Source organism: Pristiophorus japonicus, chromosome 16 (assembly GCF_044704955.1).
Source record: "Pristiophorus japonicus isolate sPriJap1 chromosome 16, sPriJap1.hap1, whole genome shotgun sequence".
In the NCBI taxonomy this organism is placed as follows: domain Eukaryota; kingdom Metazoa; phylum Chordata; class Chondrichthyes; family Pristiophoridae; genus Pristiophorus; species Pristiophorus japonicus.
The window spans coordinates 41,712,684-41,735,224 of NC_091992.1; the positions used below are offsets into that span (position 1 = coordinate 41,712,684).

Genomic DNA, 22,541 nt, shown 5'->3' on the forward strand with positions numbered 1-22,541 from the left:
TCAACCTTATCTGTCACCATATTGCCTGAAATTTAACCTCGCACTTATACAGTGGAAATCTTTCATCTCCTTTTTCTAAAAGCCCCAACAGGCTTTGTGTTCACTGCACCAGGTGACAGCTTATTCCACAAGTCAACAGCCCTGAGTAGGAGCTGGTCTGAGTTTGAAACCATGACCCTGATTCTGATTCAGTGTAAAGAATTTTACTCATTTCCACTTTTATCCACTCTCCTCATTCTTTCTGAAACATGAATCATGCACATTCTTTATAGTAATTAGTTGAATCTTTGTTCCCTGAACCTGTCTCCACAGCTCAGGAGTTTTCTTTTTCTTTTATAAACTGGGCTTCCCACATTTTGCCAGATGGGCAGGGCAAAGGATGAGATCATGGTTCTGATGTTTGGTTTATTGAGGTTGCTTCAAAACTTTTAATACTAAGTGAGAGAAAGACGAGCTGCTATTTAAAGACTAATTTTTGTGTCCGGTTAACATTTTAGAAATTCCTGTTCAGCTCATTTAAAACTGGATTGTCTCATCAAAACCTGAAAGTTGGCAACCCTGTTTTCAATGTTTTACTTGTCTCTTCCCTCCCATATATCAAAGCAGTTCATTGACTGTCCCCCTCCAGTACCTTGCTCAGGTGTCACTATTCATAAGTGAGTCTTGGCGGTAACAGCCTCAAGCCTTACGGCCCAGTTAACACCGACATAGAGGCTGGCAATATTTTGAAAGGGGGCTGCTGCTGGGCTCCCACAGGAGGCCTCAATCTGCCAGCTCCATGGGGGGGTGCCCATTTGGTGCCTCATTTTCCATGGGTACAGATGATCAGCCATCGCCCTCTGTCGGTCAGTCGCCCAAAGTCCATTTCAGCCTTTGTTCTTTTTTTTCAAGCCTGCATAAATATTTCTGCTCAAGTTTAATTTGTATTTGGGCATGATCAGTTATCCAGTTTGGTTAGCTGCCCTTCCAAAACTAGGGGCATGCGCGTCATTGGAGTGAGCTTTAATATGCAAGGGTGACTAACTGGCCATGAATATTTCTCAGTAAAATAACGATGGAACTGTTCTTGAAAATTTTTGTTAAAAATGTTTGAATTCAAAAGTGCCAACCTCTGTCCTTGTGAGCACCAATATTGGTGACCAACTTCATAAATTGGCCGAATTCTCTCTCCTCCACCCCGCATTAAGAATCAATGATCTATGAAGTAAAAAGCTGTTTTAAAATGAGCGGAATACATTATTTTTATTAGAAGGTTCAAACATTTAACTGTGAAATATAGCCCCAGATGAGCCTAGGAAATCCGTGCTGGGGACACCAGTTAAAATGCGCTGCTTCGGAGTGAAAAAGTGGATCTGGTCCAGAAGGTTGCCAGCTTTGGTAAGAACATCATCAGAAAAATTCTGCGCTGAAAAATCTCAAACACACAAAGCAGACGGTGAGGGCACTGTCGAGCAGGAGTATGCAATATTCCTCAGCTGATCGGGGAATATTTCCCATTAAAATACAAACATACAAACAATTGAAGTTTGGGAAAGGGTGTGAAGGAGGGCCACTGGACTAATTCCTAGTATGAATTATCTTCGTTCTCAATATAGGCTAAGAGTTGGGACTCTTGAGAGAAGTGTAGACTTGGGGGGTATCTGATTGAGGTTTATAAGATGAAGGGAATCGATTGTGTTCCAGTTCAGTTTGTTCCAATTAAATCGGTTAGGGAGGACCAGGGCTCACAATTTTAAGTTGTATAAGGCCAGATCTCGGTGAGATGTCAGGAGATGGTTATTTTCCCAGAGAACAGTGGGCCTCTGGAATGAACTTCCGACTCCTGTGCTGGATGATGAATTGCTGAATTCCTTCAAGGGAGAGCTAGCTGGGGCAGAGATCACCTCTTTCACAGATGGGTACAGCAGGGAATTTAGGGCCAGAGTGATGATCTGGACTAGATTCGATCACCAAGATGTGTCGGAGAGGAATTTCCCAGATTTGGTTTTGCCCAAATTGTTTTTTTAATCTGCTTTTCGCCTCTCCCAGGAGATCACATGGTTTTAGGTATATGCGTTGTAATACACAAAGTATCACAATTGTGTGGAACAGGCTGGATGGACCAGAGGGTCTTCATATGTCCATTATTGTTCGTACTGCCCAAAGTGCCGTGGCGCCTATCTAACTGGTTCAGGGAGACACAAACATTTGGATGCTCCTGGTCCCCAAATCCATCCACACTGAAAGTTAAAATATTGAATAACAGTCATTACTGAATCAGGTAGGTGATCATGTTTATTAAATACACTCCTTTCACAGATTAAATTCAGGCATTGTCCGATAGGGAATGGCTGTGTTGCTTTTGCTTTGTCTGCTTGTGCATGTTTGTGTGGGTGTGTGTGTGAACGTGGGTATGGTGAGTATGCCGTGGGTGTGAATGTTGCGCACGAGTGGTGTGAATGAATGCGTACGGTGAGCGCAAATGTATGCATGCATGTGGGTGTGAATGTGTGTGTGTTTGATACTAGTTGGATACTGTGACGAGGCAGGGGGAGAACTGAAGTCTGCTTTTGGATCAATGAGCTTGAATGAGCCAAATGCCCTCCCTATTCCATATTTAACTTGTGACCTTTGATATCACAACAAGCACTATTAAGATATACAATTGATTTATTTATTTAGAAACATGAGGTGAAGAGAAGGCCAGAACCACAGTGCAGAATACCCATCAAGGTTGAGAAAAACCTTGGTTAGGTGGCACCACGCTTGGGTATAAGTTCCTAAAGACTATAGGAGGAAGGAAATGCTGAGGAAGGTGAAGAGTTCCTCATACTAACAGAGTACTGAAGTGCCCTTTCTAAGCAGGTTCTGTGATTTGTTGGCTGGTTATTTTAATAAAATGGCTGTGCCTTGCTATCGGCCGTGTAAACAGTGAGGTTTCCCCTTGCATCCTGATCGTATTCAATAGCTTCGAACAATGACTTGAAGTTTCCAGCCCCAAAGCCCTTCAAAAAGAAAAGGAATGACATATAAGACACATTGTTAGTCAGGGATGATGTTCACAGATACACCAGCAGCTAGACAGGTTCTGAATGGAGCAGTGTTGCTGACTGAGGGCAGAGGACTGAATCTGTACCCAGTCTGCAACATGCTGGTGACTCCATGGTGCAGCAACAATGAATATATGGTGTTACCGCATTCTGCATGAGTCACTGATTACTGTCTGGCAGGTTCTGTCCAACGGTTTTGTGGTATTTGAACATTTCCTTTTCATTTGTTCAGTTAAATCAATTGACAGTCACAGCCAAGTGTCCTGGCATCAATTTAAATTGCACCTCTCTTCCCAACAATGGTTTAGTAGGTAATAGCACTGAACTATAAAAGCTGGAAGGCCCAGGTTCTCTCCCTGCTCTGGTCAATTAGCCTTTTCAGGCAGGGTGCTACAGTTGGTCCCAATGTCAATAGAGAGGGGAAAATCAGCTCGTGTTCCTGCTCCTGCTCGCTATCCAGTGACTCTGGCGGGGAGCGTGTGGGTACATTGGATGCAGCTCAGCTGATACCCTCACAATTGGAGGCTCTGTCATCACTGTCTACTGTCATCACGGCCACGTGGTAATGGAGGGGGTGGTAATGGAGGGGCTGCTAATGCTCGTGAAAACATATTGCAGCAAGTCAACAGCTTCAGGAGAAAAAAATAAAATTTTTAGTCTGTCCACGAACACAGTGAGGGCCTGTCCGCGGGCACAGTGAGGGCCTGTCCACGGGCACACAATGGGTAGGATCTACAGTTGATTTTCTTGAAGCTGTACTAAGGACCTTGAAAACACACTCTGTTATTTGTAATAAACAGCTAGTTGTGTACACTTGTGAAAGAACATGTAATATCTTGTCCCTGGCTCAATATACAGGTATCCACATGGCATCAATAAAAGGGCTCTATGTTAAAATTCCATGTGTGACTGAATGATGTGGCATTAGCTTGGATGATGTGGAATCTGCGGATTACCAAAGGGCAGAAACGCTAGTGGGAGTTGTGTACAGACCACCAAACAGTAGTAGTGAGGTTGGGGACAGCATCAAACAAGAAATTAGGGATGCATGCAATAAAGGTACAGCAGTTATCATGGGCGACTTTAATCTACATATAGATAGGGCTAATCAAACTGGTAGCGATACAGTGGAGGAGGATTTCCTGGAGTGTATTAGGGATGGTTTTCTCGACCAATATGTCGAGGAACCAACTAGAGAGCAGGCCATCCTAGACTGGGTGATGTGTAATGAGAAAGGACTAATTAGCAATCTTGTGCGAGGCCCCTTGGGGAAGAGTGATCATAATATGGTAGAATTCTTTATTAAGATGGAGAGTGACACAGTTAATTCAGAGACTAGGGTCCTGAACTTAAGGAAAGGTAACTTCGATGGTATGAGGCGTGAATTGGCTAGGATAGACTGGCGAGTGATATTTGAAGGGTTGATGGTGGATAGGCAATGGCAGACACTTAAAGATTACATGGATGAACTTCAACAATTGTACATCTCTGTCTGGAGTAAAAATAAAACAGGGAAGGTGGCTCAACCGTGGCTAACAGGGGAAATTAGGGATAGTGTTAAATCCAAGGAAGAGGCATATAAATTGGCCAGAAAAAGCAACAAACCTGAGGACTGGGAGAAATTTAGAATTCAGCGGAGGACAAAGGGTTTAATTAGGAGGGGAAAAATAGAGTATGAGAGGAAGCTTGCTGGGAACATAAAAACTGATTGCAAAAGCTTCTATAGATATGTGAAGAGAAAAAGATTAGTGAAGACAAATGTAGATCTCTTGCAGTCAGATTCAGGTGAATTTATAATGGGGAACAAAAAAATGGCAGACCAGTTGAACAAATGCTTTGGTTCTGTCTTCACAAAGGAAGACACAAATAACCTTCCAGAAAAACTAGGGGTCCGAAGGTCTAGTGAGAAGGAGGAACTGAAGGAAATCCTTATTAGGCAGGAAATTGTGTTAGAGAAATTGATGGAATTGAAGGCCGATAAATCCCCGAGGCCTGATAGTCTGCATTCCAAAGTACTTAAGGAAGTGGCCCTCGAAATAGTGGATGCATTGGTGATCATTTTCCAGCAGTCTATCGACTCTGGATCAGTTACTATGGACTGGAGGGTAGCTAATGTAACACCACTTTTTAAAAAAGGAGGGAGAGAGAAAACGGGTAATTATAGACCAGTTAACCCGACATCAGCAGTGGGAAAATGTTGGAATCAATTATTAAACATAAAATAGCGCATTTGGAAAGCAGTGACAGGATCGGTCCAAGTCAGCATGGATTTATGTAAAGGAAATCATGTTTGACAAATCTTCTGGAATTTTTTGAGGATGTAACTAGTAGAGTGGGGAAGGGAGAACCAGTGGATGTGGTGTATTTGGACTTTCAAAAGGCTTTTGACATGGTCCCATACAAGAGATTGGTGTGCAAAATTAAAGCACATGGTATTGGGGGTAATGTACTGACTTGGATAGAGAACTGGTTGGCAGACAGGAAACAGAGAGTCGGGAAAATTGGTCCTTTTCAGAATGGCAGGCAGTGACTAGTGGGGTGCCTCAGGGCTCAGTGCTGGGACCCCGATTATTTACAATATACATTAATGATTTAGATTAAGGAATTGAGTGTAATATCTCCCAAGTTTGCAGATGACACTAGACTGGATGGCAGTGTGAGCTGTGAGGAGGACGCTAAGAGGCTGCAGGGTGACTTGGACAGGCTAGGTGAGTGGGCAAATGCATGGCAGATGCAGTATAATGTGGATAAATGTGAGGTTATCCACTTTGGGGGCAAAAACACGAAGGCGGAATATTATCTGAATAGCGGCAGATTAGGAAAAGGGGAGATGCAACGAGACATGGGTGTCATGTTACATCATTCATTGAAAGTTGCCATGCAGGTACAGCAGGCGGTGAAGAAGGCAAATGGTTTGTTGGCCTTCATAGCTAGGGGATTTGAGTATTGGAGCAGGGAGGTCTTGCTGCAGTTGTACAGAGCCTTGGTGAGGCCTCATCTGGAATATTGTGTTCAGTTTTGGTCTCCTAATCTGAGGAAGGATGTTCTTACTATTGAGGGAGTGCAGCGAAGGTTCACCAGACTGATTCCTGGGATGGCAGGACTGAAATATGAGGAGAGACTGGATCAACTGGGTCTGTATTCACTGGAGTTTAGAAGCATGAGAGGGGATCTCATAGAAACATATAAAATACTGACTGGACTGGACAGGTTAGATGCAGGAAGTATGTTCCCGATCTTGGGGAAGTCCAGAACCAGGGGACACAGTCTAAGGATAAGGGGTAAGCCATTTAGGACTGAGATGAGGAGAAACTTCTTCACTCTGAGTTGTTAACCTGTAGAATTCTCTACTGTAGAGAGTTGTTGATGCCAGTTCATTGGATATATTCAAGAGGGAGTTAGATATGGCCCTTACGGCTAAAGGGATCAAGGGGTATGGAGAGAAAGTAGGAAAGGGGTACTGAGGTGAATGATCAGCCATGATCTTATTGAATGGTGGTGCAGGCTCAAAGGGCCGAATGTCCTACTCCTGCACCTATTTTCTATGAGTCTCACTGTGATTACTAACAGCTCCAGTCCCGTGACAGGATAAAGAGACACAATCCCTGTGAGGGGCACGGGCCCCATGACTGGGTGAGGGGGGCTCGGGCCCTGGACATCGTTACAGGGAAAGAAGACTATAATGTGCAGATGCACAGGTCTGGGGCACTGCAACCTCCATGTGTGCTGTTGTGTGCCTGTGGGAAAGGGCTAACTTGGTGCTATAACCTGCATTCGTAGTAGGACCGTACTCACATAGTGATTATATCTCTGTATGACCTCCAGGAAGAGCGTGGGCCTGTCTTGGACAGGTTTGGTGAAGATCTGCAGCAGATAGCCTTTCTCATCAAAATCCACGAGAATCTTGAGTTCCTGTTACAGACAGCGACACCCAATGAGCACACTCGCTGACTGCTATTAACTGTACTATCAGCAACAGGAAATGATTCACTTACTCCGGACACATCAGGGTAGATTGGCGGCCGCCCAATAGTCCCAGTGCGAGGCCCGGTCCATGTTGAGGGCCCAACCTCCTCACCAATCGGGGGGTGGGGCAGGCCGCGGGAGAGAGAGCCGCACTGGACCGGGCCACCACAATCTCGGGGTCGGTTAGGGCAGTGAGGGGGAGAACTCGGAGCAGCAGTGCCCCAGGCTGCTTTGGTGGAGCCAAGGGGAGGATTCCTGCCCTTTCCTGCCCACAAAGATGAACCTGTTGTCTGATGCTCATACACCCCGCCCAGTGCTCTCCTAACGTGGCAAACGCCATCAGAGCGAGTTTAAATGGGCTGGCCGCCTGACTTCGGACACTCAACAGTTAACCTGGGGCAGCTTGCGGTGACCTCAGTGAAGGCAACAGGGTAAGGTTCATCAACACCCACCTCACTGCCTCCCTGACCTATTGAGTGAGGTGGCTTTTCCACCTCCCACCTTCCCACTTAACCACATCTCCCAATAGCCACAGTCTAACCATATGGCTATGGATGAGGAAGGCCTTATTGATCGATCCAGTGAGACTCTATTCCTCCCTCCCTCCCACCCTCTACAATTCCAGCTTTCAATTTTTTGTTTGGTGATTCCAGGGCACTGGGCTGCATGCCTCGATCTGGAAGTGTATTCCACATCTTTATTACTGTGTGTGATGAGGAGTACCTATCCCAACATTGTCATCCCCTAGTTTCAATTGAGTCTCCTGGATCGATTCCTGCAGTTTAATTTAAAGTAGTGTTGTGAGTTAACTCTCTCTATACCCTTAACAATCTTGTATACTTCTATAACATTACCTGAGTTGTCTTTCCTTATAACTTATTTCCCTGGGTCTGGAGATTGTGTTTATGTCTCTTGTTTCTCACGAGCAGGACTGCAGGCAGGTATTCAAATTGACTGGAGCACCATAAAGTGCCATCATTACCGACTCGGAGTTGTATTCTGCTGTTTTGGTTAATATGTGTCTGTGCATGTGGAAATGCAGGTTAGTTAGCAAATCTTCCTGCTTCAGCCTGTGGTACACTCCAGGGGGCATTGACTGCACCCAGGGATTGGGGCCAGCACGTTTGAGCATGCAGCTACCGACATGGTGAGATCTCTGGGGCTGGAGTCTCGGGGGAGAGAAAGGCCATACTGCCAGGACTGTTGGCTCTGGCAATGCAGAATTTCCTCACTACTGGGCGAGAAAGCAGGGCCTCGAAGCACCAATACAGCAATGGCATTTGGCCCAGGGAACTTAAAATAAAAACAGGTTTAGTTTTACTTCTCTGTGACCACTGTGGGAACACAAAGAACAATTTGTGCCATTAAAGCAGAAATCAATAATGTGAAACACTTTGAAAGTTTTTAGGGTCAGTGTTCGGCAACGTGTGACTGAAGGTTCGGTGGAAATTACTATCAGACATGCCCTTGCTCAAAGGTTGAATTTGTGGTCCAGCTATGAGACAGAAACAAATTGGATGTACGGCTGGCAACAGCAATTGCCATTTGTCACCAGTTGCACTTTGACCCTGATGGCAGGGGTTAAAACCACTTCACAGGATGGTGTCCCCTCGAGGGGGCAGTACTCTGCAATGTTTATGTCACTGGCTTGTTTTCCGTAGTCGGCCTGCCTCCACAGGCACTGCCATAATATAAACACCATCGCGGGCATCTTGTCTAAGTACACAGTTCCCTTTTATGAAACCTAATGCATGTAATGTTCTGAGCGAGATGCTGTGCCGGGAGGTGATTCCCCATTGCTGGGGCTGCCTGTTTAATTGTTTGGCTGAGCATTGTCTTCAGTCTCTGCCATCTGTCTCTCCACATGTACCTGTAGCTTCTTCATGTCCTCTTTCACCTTGATTTTCGCAGTCTTTAATTTTTCTTTCAGCTGATCATAGTAGGAATCTGGGGTGTTCAGGAAATCCATCCCACGGCTTTTTAGATTTATAATCTGGCAACAGATGGGAACGGTAATCAGTGACGTGTCAAACGTCAGCTCTCGGCCCTTAAACATTAGAAGTAGCACCAAAAGGTTGTGAGGATGGTAACAGAAACACACAAGCTGAGGGGTAGGCACTGGTGGGGCACAGTCACTCTCACCGCAACCTGAGGGGTAGGCACTGGTGGGGCACAGTCACTCTCACCGCAACCTGGGGGGTAGGCACTGGTGGGGCACAGTCACACTATCACCGCAACCTGGGGGGTAGGCACTGGGGGCACAGTCACTCTCACCGCAACCTGAGGGGTAGGCACTGGTGGGGCACAGTCACACTCTCACCGCAACCTGTGGGGTAGGCACTGGTGGGGCACAGTCACACTATCACCGCAACCTGGGGGGTAGGCACTGGTGGGGCACAGTCATTCTCACCGCAACCTGAGGGGTAGGCACTGGGGGCACAGTCACACTATCACCGCAACCTGGGGGGTAGGCACTGGTGGGGCACAGTCACACTATCACCGCAACCTGAGGGGTAGGCACTGGGGGCACAGTCACACTATTACCGCGACCTGAGGGGTAGGCACTGGTGGGGCACAGTCACACTCACCGCAACCTGAGGGGTAGGCACTGGTGGGGCACAGTCACACTCACCGCAACCTGAGGGGTAGGCACTGGTGGGGCATAGTCACACTATCACCGCAACCTGGGGGGGTGGGCACTGGGGGCACAGTCACACTCTCACCCCCCCCCCCCCCCCGTAACACAACCTGAGGGGGTGGGCTCAGTCTCGTATCACAGCTCAAGGGGAGGGAACAGTTATACCGCTGTGTCCTAAGGCAGTGAGGGGGATGAGCACATGCTCACAGTCACAGTCCCGCTACATCTTAATACAATCTGAGAGGCAGTCTTGTGCCATGTGATGCATCGGTAATTGACAAATCTCCCCAATCGGTTATGAAGATTTATAACATCTCAATATTTGTTGCCTCCACCTGAGGATGTGATCAGACGCAACAATGTGTATTTATATAGCGCCTTTAACGTAGTGAAATGTGCTTCACAGGAGTATTATAAGACAAAACATTGACACCGAACCACATCAGTGATGATGAAAAGCTTGTTCCAAGAGGTAGGTTTTAAGGAACGTCGTAAAAGAGGAAAGAGAGGCAGAGAGGTTTATGCAGGTAATTCCAGAGCTTAGGGCCTAGGCAACAGTAGGCACAGGCAACAGTAGGCACAGCCACCAGTGGTTGAGTGATTATAATCAGGGATGCTTAAGAAGGCAGAATTAGAGGAACATAGATATCTGGGGTGGTGGGTGAACAGGACTTGGTGCGAGTTAGGACATGGGCAGCTGAGTTTTGGGTCACGTCTAGTCTACGTAGGGTAGAATGTGGGAGGCCAGCCAGGAGTGCGTTGGAGTAGTCAAGTCTAGAGGTAACAAAGGTATGGATGAGGGTTTCAGCAGTAGGTGAGCTGAGGCAGGTGTGGAGACGGGTGATGTTATAGAGGTGGAAATAGGCGATCTTAGTTATGGTGCAGATATGTGGTCGGAAGCTCATTTCAAGTTCAAATATGACACCAAGGTTGTGAACAGTGTGGTTCAGCCTTAGTCAGATGCTAGGGAGAGGGATGGAGTTTGTAGCGGGGCCCAAAGACAATGGCTTTGGTCCTTCCAGTCAGATAGCAAACGAACACTTGCTCTCCAGGTTCACAGATGAAAAATGGCCACTGCGACAAGGCACCTCAGTGCAAGTGACACCAAGAACCCCTGTAACTGTTCTCTCTGAGAAGCACCTGTCTTTAAACTACAGCAGTGAAATGGGGGACGGCTCAGAGGAGTCTATTGTTCCAGCTGCTGTCAGCAGAGGGAGACTTGTCTGGACAGGCTTCAAAATAATATATAAACAAAGTGCAAGAGCGCCACCTGTCGATATAGACTGGAAACTACACCGTGAACCACAGGGAGCAATTGGTCTTTGGTGGTAGCCAATCAGAAGCCCATTTTATACTCCGCCCGATTTTCTTCTCCAGTGGGTGGAGTGTAAAACCGGCAGCTGATTTGTTACCGCCCATTTTCGCTCCCGCCCAAGACTAATATCAGGCCCTAATATCTGAAGCTGCCACCCCCTGTAACAGGGAAAGAACATGAAGATGCTTCAAGTCTCTCCAGAGTGAAGAAGTCAGGAGTAAAATAAGAAAGTCAGCACCGGTGAGTGGTAGATCCATAAACTATCCAAATCCCTCAATTAGATGCCAGCCTGTAATTCACGACAAACGAGCCAAAGGTGGGCAGCGGAAAGGTTACAGCGACACCCTCAAAGCCTCCCTGCTCAAGTGCAACATCCCCACTGACACCTGGGAGTCCCTGGCCAAAGACCACCCTAAGTGAAGAAAGTGCACTGGGAGGGCGCTGAGCACCTCGAGTCTCATCGCCAAGAGCACGCAGAAATCAAGCGCGGGCTGCGGAAAGAGTATGCGGCAAACCAGTCCCACCCTCCCTTACCCTCAACGACTATCTGTGACAGAAACTATGGTTCTCGTATTGGACTATACAGCCACCTAAGAACTCATGCTAAGAGTGGAAGCAAATCTTCCTCGATTCCAAGGGACTGCCTGTGACAACATGCTTGATTGGTGTAGGCCTTTCTATGGCTGTTGGCAAATGTTATTAGACTCTAGATAATGCTAATAGATGGTTGTGAAGACCTTAATACCTAGCGAGCTTTGCATGTCTTAGAGCTGTTTAATAGCTGGTACTGGTACAAGTGGTGGGGAAACTCCAAGGTAGCATTTCAATAGGTGGTCCTACCTAGCAAAACAGTGAGATACAGAGTAAAACCTATCAGAAGCCACCTTCCTATTGGCTAAGCACTGTACATTCTGATACAAAGGCTCTGTAGGTCCATCTCTACAGTAGACCAACTATCAGGGAGAGTCTGTCATTAATCAGAATCTGTGTTTGACTCCAGCTATATGTGATAAAATGATTACATTGGGGCTACATGGGATGAACTGAGGACTAAGGTGGAAATATAACCATGTGACTCACGGACTGAATGATATCAGTGGTGTTGAGAGCGATATGCTGCACTCCGGGTCCACCATTGTAATCTATGTATTCCTAGAGTGAGAGAAGGATGTAAAATGAGAGAAATCCTTCAAACAGCCCTCAACCAACCTGCCAAGCACTCCCATTTCAACCACTGTGGAGCCACGGTGTGATTCATTGCCAGGCACTGCCATACCTTACCACACTGCTTAATAGGCACTGCCATACCTTACCCCACTCTGTATAGTAGGCACTGCCATACCTTACCTCACTCTGTATAATAGGCACTGACGTTCCTTACCCCACTCTGTATAATAGACACTGATGTTCCTTACCCCACACTGTATAAAGGTGGTACTGCATGGGAAACTGGTGAGGAGAGTTTTCCTCTGCACCATTCCATTGCACCATTCCATAGGTCAGCCCTGCAGCATGCCTACATGCTACAAAATAGTGCAGCCAGCTTTCAGGCCACTGCTGACTGTACTGCCCCTGCACATGTGCAAGCACCAAACTGAATGTTGCCCTTGCAGCAGATGGCAGAGCTCAGAATCTTGCCCTCTGCTGACCCAGACCCAAGAAGGACGATTCTACAGTCATTCCTAGGTACGTTTGCCAGGGCCTACAGAAATGGCAGGTGAGACCAGATAAGTAACGCTAGCTCCTGATCATTTTGGCTCGCCTTCCTTCCTGTAGCACAATGAAGTGCTACTGAAAAACCTTCCGGTTTTAGGGTTACACAGGCATTTGGATCTCATTGTGATACCCCTGGGGGTCTGCTGCTGCAGCCTCCACAACCAGCCACTGTCAATAAGGTAGGATACCCCTCCTTGCAGATGTGGAGGTGGGGGGAATAGGTGCAAGCGGGAGGGCACAGAGTACCTGACCTGCCTGGCATCCTCTTGCTGGTCCCCTTTTTCCTCTGACCACGTCAGCTCAAAAGATTCCCGAAGGCAAATCCTCTGATGCCAATAAAGGGAGCTCGAGACAAAATAAACAGAACAGCAATTGGCATAAAAGCTCATGAAAGATTAATGCCAGTTGGAAAAAAACAAAATGCCTATCACACCTGCCTTTCGAATCTTTGCCTGCCTAGAGGTCCGCCCAATACCTCTGTCCATCAGGGTTTGATGGGAATGCTAACGACTCCGCTTCCAGCGTGCCTGTGGGTCAGTAAATGGTGCACGCCCCTCCATGCCTCCTTTTACATATGGTAGTGAAACTCCTGTCTGCGTTGGGAGGGAGTATCAGGTGTCCACTCCAGGCCCAACTGGAAGATGGGGCCGAAATCCGGCAGAGATGTTTTCCCACCTTTCACCGTCCCACTAGCGCCTCAAATCAGCGCGCTACAATGATGAAAATCGGCCCCTGTAATTCTGATTTTGAAACTTAAGTCAAACCTTTCCATTTACTGCTGTATCTCTCACTTGCTGAGATTTTCAATCAATTCAACATCCAATCCCTCACTTGGTAACCATCCACAGCCTGATCCACCCCAACTTCCAGTCCGTCCCAGTCATTCTCTTCCCCCACCTGCTCCCTGGCACAAAGTAGCCCCTCTGAATACACTGAAGTGCAGGCATTGATCTTGGTCGTGTGTGTTAAGGGGAGATTGCCGACGAGCCAGCGAATGTTGCTCACACCTGGATCTGGGACTTTTTCTTTCCTGGAGCCGGCTCATTGATGGGCATCTTGATTGTCTCCTCATAGTTGGTCATGACAATGGAGCGCAAGGAGCTGTAATTCGTGTGGATCTGTTTGTCATCCACCGACCAGTACCGGTGAAACATCAGACATTTCTGGTACCTGAGACAAAGGCCAGAGTTCATGTTACTGAGTCAGAGTCATTTTGGATCACAAGGTTCAACATTACTGCTGCAGGGAACAGTACTTGAGGGAGGGACAAAGTCTCTGGTCTCTGAGGTTCGCCAAAATACAGCACTTGCAAAGGATAATGTATCTGACCAGTCTTCACAGGGTCTCCCTCGTGGACACAAACTGATGTGTAACTGTGCATACCTCCCTCTGGGTGATGCTCCTGGCTTTTCTATATTTCCTGTTGTCATTGTCATGCTCTGTGCCTGTGTTGGATTCTCTGAGTCTACAGGATTTTACACTGACTCTATATCCCAGAGCACCATGCGGACTCCATGATCCACACTACCCACCCTTGCTGCATGGGGTCTGTGACCCAAACGGCCTTGCCCACACTGGATGGAGTTCATGATCTAGATTGCACCAACCTCACTGTGTGGTGTCACACGCACAATACAAATGGCACCACTTCCTCCAGCAAAATACTGGGAAGATTGAAGCCATGGTCTTTGGCCCTGATACAAGTTCTGTGCTCTCACCACCAATTCCATCCTCCTCTTTGGCCAGTGTCTCTGGTTCAATCAGACTGTTCACAAACTGCTACATTCCTCCTCCCATTTGCCCCATCATTAGTGGCCGTGCCTTCTGCTGCCCAGGTCCTAAACTCTGGGATTCCCTCCCTAAAACTCTTTTCCAAAATTATCATTAAAACCTAGCTCTTTAACCAAGCTTTGGTTCCCCCCCCCCCCACAAACACCACCACCACCAAACTCTTCTTTTATGGCTTGGTATCTGTTTTTCTTATGCCCCTACAAAGCGATTTGGAATTTTTTTTTTACAGTAAAGGTGCTGTATAAATGCAAATTGTCATTGTTGGTGGTGTTGTCCCAAGCCACCCTCCCCGTGCTGCATAGATCCATGCCTCGACCTCCCTGTGCCCATTGCAAAGGGACCACATCCCAGACCACTCTCCCTCACTCCTTTTGATTAGAGGGGATAACCAGCGGATGCGTTTTGATTGTATATGAGAGACTGGCTCATACCATTCTACCACGGACACCATCTCGTCATCTGGCTGGTTTCCCACAATGTGGTCAATGAAATTCAAATACCCAGAGGGCCTGGAACAGAGAGACAAATATCAGAGCAATGCCAGCAACAATCAAGACAACCATCATTTGATAAAGTGCACAGCCTGCAATATATATAAGTATCTTATCTGAGTACATTATACACAAGTACCTTCTCCGCGTACAGCACACGCAGCATAGTGCTGCACCCATCGCTGTGTGTTACAGTATTCCCGAGAGTGGAACTTGAATGAAGCACTGGCTGTTTCAATAGTCTCGATAAAACATTTGTAACTATCGTGCCTGGTTTCATTTCAGCTGTGGTGACTGTCTCCGACTTTGACCTTTCACCTTCTAGTCTGCTCCAGCTATATTGCACTGCATATATAAGGAAAGCTTGCAATGAGCTTGGTTTTGGATGTGAGTAAACAGAAGACATGGCGGGGTCGTGCCACTAGCTTCAAGTCCCAACATGCTGCAGCACAGAGTGTTTGGACACATATTGGCACCGACTATTGGAAGCCGCACAAACACAGCCTTCAAAATCATGAGGGGTCTGGACAGAGTAGATAGCGAAAAACTGTACCCATTGGCAGAAGGGTCGAGAACCAGAGGACACAGATTTAAGGTGATTGGCAAAAGAACCAAAGGCGACGTAAGAAAAATATTTTTGACACAGCGAGTGGTTAGGATCTGGAATGCACTGCCTGAAAGGGTGGTGGAGGCAGACTCAATCTCGGCTTTCAAAAGGGAGTTGGATAAGTACCCGAAAGGAAAAAAATTGCAGGGCTACAGGGAAAGGGCATGGAGTGGGACTAGCTGATATGCTCTTGCAGAGCCGGCACGAGCTCGATGGGCCGAATGGCTTCCATCCATGCTGTAACCATTCTATGATTCGACGATTCTATGATTCAAAAATCTCAGGAAAGACCGAGTGCTCACTGGAGGAAATGGGAGCATTGCTCTATAGGTCCTGCTTTGTTGATGCCCCAACCCTTTGTAGAGTCCTCTAAAATCTCTCCCAAAGTAAAAGCTTCCATTTGTATTGATCTACTCACAGTTTGGTAAGGTGTGGGTCCCTGAAGAGAGGCTCCTTGTATCCGGGCAGGAAGAGGCCACGGTAAGGACCCAGATACTCCACAAGAGTGTGTGTTGTGTCCCCGTACTGAAAGCAAGAGCAGAGATGTTAAAACCAACCTATGCCTTCCATGATCTTATTATTCAGATGCGTCAAAAGGCCAGGACTCTCAATGTGGGAATTACAATGGAGGCCATTCAACCGTTCAAGCATGCTCCATCATTTAATAAGATCATGGCTGATCATCTACTTTAACTCCTGCACTATCCCCATATCCCTTGATTCTCTTAGTATCCAAAAATTTATCGATCTCAGTCTTGAATATACTCAACGGCTGAGCATCCACAGCCCTCTGAGGTTGAGATTCCAAAGATTCACAACCCTTTGAGTGAAGAAGTTTCTCCTCATCTCAGTCCTAAATGGCCGATCTTTTATTCTGAGACTATGACCCCTAATTCTAGATTCCCCAGCCAGGAGAAACATCCTCCCTGCAACTACCATGTCAAGTCCTGTAATAATTTTATATGTTTCAATGAGATCATCTCTCATTCATCTAAACTCTAGGAAATATAGGCCCAATCTACACAATCTCTCCCAACAAGGCAATCTCCTCATCCCAGGAATTGGTCTGATGAACCTTTGTTGCTTATTAATGTAACATTAAATTTTCAGATTTTATTAAAATAATCCAGGGTGTCCAGCTGTAGGCCATGGGCCCTGGCAATTGGGTCCACAGAGTCGAAGCTACTCAGTCCTACTTGTGTTTACTTTTCATTTGTCATTTGCCCTGATTAAGTTTCATGGGCCTGGAACTTTAGAAGGGCTGAATACTGCTGCCTCATTGGGGGATAAATCAGAACATTGGACACTTAGCAACCCCACTGCCTTCTGGGCATGGTTGCTGTGCTGTATTGCAGACATCCCGACATCTCACTCAGTCCTAAACTAGACTGACCCAGCGCAACCACACCAGGCTGGGCTGGATAAACTATCCCCCTGTGTTGTACAGGCTCGGTGCAGGCACTAGGTAACTTTGTTTATATAATTATTTTTCCTTGTTTCTCCCCTCCTCTCCTGAAGTTGCCGAGTGTCACTGGGTTAGCGTTTCCTGGCTGTGGGTTGTCCAACAGTACCCCCCCACCCCCCCAAGTGACTGCTCCTCTTCTGACCCAGGCACTGAGTGTCAGCAGAATAGTTGACTGTGGAATTTATCGCAACACTTACGGTTTTCAAAATGGCAAACTTCACTTTGCCGTGGCTATCCTCCTCAATCCAGGGCTCCTTCACAATGATAGCTCCGTGATCCTTCGCTTTCTACAAATACACAGGTAAAACGTCACCACCAGCCTCAGCCCTTCCCCACTCAGTCTCATCCAACGCTAATCTGTATCAGCAGTAATTCAGATCAAAGGGCTCTCAGTAAATGGGACAAATTGATGCTGGGACTGAGTCAGAGTGAAAGATTCACCTCAACAACTGAATGCTGCAAACTTACACCATAGCCTTGTTGAAGCAACACTAACACCTGGTTACAACACGATAGTAAGGGATAGCAAGTCACCCGTGGCTATGTGGGTAGCACTCTCTCTCAGAAGGTTGTGGATTGAAGTCCCACTCCAGAAACTTGAGAAGAAAAATCTAAGCTGAAAGTGCAGTGCTGAGGCAGTGCTGCACTGTCAGAGGTGCCATCTTTTGGATGAAACGTTAATCCAAGGCCCTCCTCTGCTCTTTCAGATGAACGAAAAAGATCCCATGGTACTATTTTAGAAGAAGAGCAGTGGCGTTATCCCCAATGTCCTGGCCAATATTTATCCCTCAACACCTAAAACAGATTATCTCATCATTTGTGGGAGCATGCTGTGCGCAAATTGGCTGCTGCCTTTCCTATGTGACAACAGTGCCTACACTTAAAAAGTACATAATTGACTGCAAAGCGCTTTGGGACATCATGAAAGGTGCTATTAAAATGCAAGTCTTTCTATTTTTTAAAGGGAATGGCAGATCTGTAATCAGCCTAGAGCTAGACACTACAAAGTCCTCACGTACTCTAAACGGCAGGAAATGGGACATGGGCTGCCTGAAGCCGTTGTGGTTTTCAGTTTTGAACAAATCCTCAAATTTCCAGCTGTAAGTCAATCTCATACTTAAGACACAATCTTGAGCCACAACACAAACATGAAAAACAGATGAGCTTGTTTGTCGCAGTGCCAAAATCCTGTTTTTACTTATGTAACCCCCTATCTAACAGCTGGGGTGGAGATAAGGAACAATAAGGGGAAAAAGTCGCTGATGGGCATAGTCTATAGGTCCCCTAACAGTAGCAACTCTGTTGGTCGGAGCATAAACCAGGGGCTTGTAAAAAGGGAATAGCAATAATCATGGGTGATTTTAATCTCCATATTGATTGGACAAATCAATTGGCCAGGGTAGCCTTCAGGAGGAGTTCATAGAGTGCATAAAGGACGGGTTCCTTGAGCACTATGTAACGGAACCAACCAGAGGGCAGGCTGTCTTAGATCTGGTCCACTGTAATGAGACAGGATTAATAAACAATCTTCTAGCAAAGGATCCCCTCAGAATGAGTGATCATAGCATGATTGAGTTTCAAATCCAGATGGAGAGTGAGAAAGTTGGATCTCTAACCAGCGTACTGAGCTTAAATAAAGGAGACTATGAAGGTATGAAGGCAGAGTTGGGTAAAGTGGACTGGGAAAATAGATTAAAGTGTAGGACAGTTGATGAACAGTGGTGTACATTTTTAAGGAGATATTTCACAACTCTCAAGAAAAATATATTCCAGTGAAGAGGCAGATGCAGTATAATGTAGATAAATGTGAAGTTATCCACTTTGGTGGCAAAAACAGGAAGACAGAATAATATCTGAATGGTGACAGATTAGGAAAAGCAGAGGTGCAACGAGACTTGGGTGTCATGGTACATCAGTCATTAAAGTTTGGCATGCAGGTACAGCAGGCAGTGAAGAAGGCAAATGGCATGTTGGCCTTCATAGCTAGAGGATTTGAGTATAGGAGCAGGGAGGTTTTACTGCAGTTGTACAGAGCCTTGGTGAGGCCACACCTGGAATATTGTGTTCAGTCTCCTAATCTGAGGAAGGACGTTCTTGCTATTGAGGGAGTACAGCGAAAGTTCACCAGATTGATTCCCGGGATGGCAGGACTGACATATGAGGAGAGACTGGATCAACTGGGCTTGTATCCACTGGAGTTTAGAAGAATGAGAGGGGATCTCATAGAAACATATAAAATTCTGACGGAATTGGACAGGTTAGAGGCAGGACGAATGTTCCCGTTGCTGGGGAGTTCCAGAACCAGGGGTCACAGTCTAAGAATAAGGGGTAAGCCACTTAGGACCGAGATGAGGAGAAACTTCTTCACTCAGAGAGTGGTTAACCTGTGGAATTCTCTACCGCAGAAATTTGTTGAGGCCAGTTCGTTAGATATATTCAAAAGGAAGTTAGATATGGCCCTTACGGCCAAAGGCATTAAGGGGTATGGAGAGAAAGCAGGAAAGGGGTACTGAGGTTGAATGATCAGCCATGATCTTATTGAATGGGAGGAAAAGTAATGTGTGAGCAGGACACAAAAAAATCTGCAAAAGGACATAGACATGCTAAGTGAATGGGCAAAAATTTGGCAGTTGGAGTATAATATTGGAAAGTGTGAGGTCATGCACTTTGGCAGAAAAAAAATCAAAGAGCAAGTTATTATTTAAATGGAGAAAGATTGCAAAGTGCCGCAGTACAGCAGGACCTGGGGGTACTTGTGCATGAAATGCAAAAGGATAGTATGCAGGTACAGCAAGTGATCAGGAAGGCCAATGGTATCTTGGCCTTTATTGCAAAGGGGATGGAGTATAAAAGCAGAGAAGTCTTGCTACAGTTGTATAGGGTATTGGTGAGGCCACACATGGAATACAGGGTGCAGTTTTGGTTTCCATATTTACGAAAGGATATACTTGCTTTGGAGGCAGTTCAGAGAAGGTTCACAAGGTTGATTCCAGAGATGAGGGGGTTGATTTATGAGGAAAGGTTGAGTAGGTTGGGCCTCTACTCATTGGAATTCAGAAGAATGAGAGGTGATCTTATCGAAACGTATAAGATTATGAGGGGGCTTGACAAGGTGGATGCAGAGAGGATGTTTCCACTGATGGGAGGAGAGGGCATGATCTTAGAATAAGTGGCCACCCATTTAAAACAGAGATGAGGAGAAATTTCTTCTCTCAGAGGGTTGTAAATCTGTGGAATTCGTTGCCTCAGAGAGCTGTGGAAGCTGGGACACTGAATAAATTTAAGACAGAAATAGACAGTTTCTTAAACGATAAGGGGTTATGGAGAGCGGGCGAGGAAGTGGAGCTGAGTCCATGATCAGATCAGCCATGATCTTATTGAATGGTGGAGCAGGCTTACTCCTGTTCCTATTTCTTATGTTCTTATGTATAACAGTACCTTCACCACATGTGCAATGTATTTGCTTCATGGGTTCTTTGCTTAAGAATTCATAGCAACACATTGTTAATAAACCAATTAGTTCTTAATAGCAAAGGTTTAACAATCACACTACATATTACCAGCTCATCCACTAGGCTTACAACTGCGTACCTCATCATGAATGACCTAGACCCAACTGACTGGTTTTATTGAGTCTTGTGAACATCACGTGACTGGCTAAGCCACTCACAATGCAACAGCTCTACAACTATTTTGGTAGAAACTGTCATTCAAATGGCCACTTTTTTTTGAGGGCACTACAAACCACAAATTAACATAAAAGGGAACCTTTGTCAAATCAAATGATGCACTCCAGTCCCTCTCTCTTGTGGAAGGCCGCGAGTGTACCGGTGGAGCAACAGCTCTACAACTCTTTTGTTTTTGAATGATTTTCATTGGCTGGGAATCGAACCCGGGTCTTTCGCATGGCAGGTGAGAATTCTACTGCGGAACCACCAATGCTTCCAAAATGATCGCAGCAGGGCTTGAATCTGCAATTTTTCTGATAACATCAGCGTTTGCATCAAAGGCAGACGCCTTATCCATTAAGCTACGTGGCCTCTATTGGCAGGACTCGAATCTACAATCTTGTGATAACCTCAGTATCTGCACCGAGGTCAGACGCCTTATCCATTCGGCCACGCTGCCCCTACAAACTTGTGAACATCCTCACAGGTGCATACATTACACTACGGACTGCAGCGGTTCAGAAAGACCCATCACCACCTTCTCGAGGGCAAATAGGGATGGGCAATAAATGCAGGCCTTGCCAGCAACACCTGCATCCCGAAATTGAATCTATGTTATCTGGGCCTGAATATTCTCATCATTCAAAGCAGCATTTCTGTCACAAACAAATCACCTGACAGAAGTGGGCTCACACTAAGAAGATAGCAATTGGCTGTGATATAAAAGCAGCTGCTATGGGGGGGACTTTAGGCTGGATTTGCTTTGCCTCCATATGTTCTTTTGCTATCCCTTCTCCTGTAACAAAGGGAAGTGTGAAGCTGATATTTATCATTACAGTACCAGCAGGTGATTGTTATCTTACCATTCAAAGTGGATGATTGGATACTGGCTGCCTAGAATTTCTGAAGACAGTTTCATATCAAAAATCAGAAATGGAATAAAGCTGAATTCTAAAAACAGGACTCAGTGTGATAGAGGCACAATGGTGAGTGAAATCCAGCACCCTCCCCTGCCCCCACCTCCCCATGATCTCATTGCCGACTCCTCAACGAGGCTTTGGACCGTAGTCATGACACACTGAACACATTCATTGGAACCCATTACATTCCACACCTTTTAAGGTCTTGTTCATCTGGGCCTTGCCTGTTGTTTAACACCAAGCACAATGGGCTAACTAACCACTAAAACAAAAAATGTCATTTTTTCTGATGATCCCTTATACAATTTTAAACTTTAAATTTGATAGCCCCCGAAAACAGGTGCAGGTATCGCGATGCGCAATTAACCCACGCCCATGGAGGCAGCACGTAAACGTTGTGCTAGCTGCTAATTTAAATGATAGTGTTCAGCTCAGAATATGTTGTTCAGTGGTTGCACGCCTCAGCAGGTGCAAGCCTAGCACCACTTAAAGCTAGCCTGCACCACTTAAAGGGAAGGTGTAGTCTGGCTGCAGCAGGTGCAGGAAGTAGCTGGGGAAGACATTCTGAGCAGGAAGATGTACTAATGGCACAACAGAGGAGAAAGTAGGCTCCAAGATATTTCGAAGCAGCTCTGGAGGGCTTGGTGCAGGAGGTGGACAGGAGGTGAGGTCCTCTATCTACATGGGGCAGGAGGCCTTCGAGACAAACTACGAAAAGGCAATGGGAGCAGATAGCCACCGTGGTCAATGTCAGCAGTGTAGCCCCAAGGACCTAGATAGAGTGCAGGAAGAAGTTTAATAAACTCACACAAGTGACCAAGGTCAGTGAATGCATCTTCAAATGCCATATCCTTACAACTGAGCCGAATTTCACAGCCTATGAGTTTATGCAGTACCAGATGGCCCTAGCTAAAGTCACGCATTACATACTCTGT

General features: G+C 46.2%; 1 protein-coding gene across 1 annotated transcript in view; it reads right to left on the minus strand.

Moving 5' to 3' along the window:
• Positions 1-2,870: 2,870 nt before the first annotated feature.
• Positions 2,871-22,541, minus strand: part of hpda (4-hydroxyphenylpyruvate dioxygenase a) — a 46,880-nt gene continuing 27,209 nt past the window's right edge. The window contains exons 7-14 of the mRNA XM_070856799.1: positions 17,216-17,305; positions 15,972-16,078; positions 14,887-14,964; positions 13,672-13,834; positions 12,029-12,100; positions 8,866-8,988; positions 6,825-6,941; positions 2,871-2,984 (exon numbers count right to left, since the gene is read on the minus strand). Coding sequence (XP_070712900.1) covers positions 2,871-2,984; positions 6,825-6,941; positions 8,866-8,988; positions 12,029-12,100; positions 13,672-13,834; positions 14,887-14,964; positions 15,972-16,078; positions 17,216-17,305 — 864 coding nt within the window. The remainder of the gene's footprint in view (positions 2,985-6,824; positions 6,942-8,865; positions 8,989-12,028; positions 12,101-13,671; positions 13,835-14,886; positions 14,965-15,971; positions 16,079-17,215; positions 17,306-22,541) is intronic.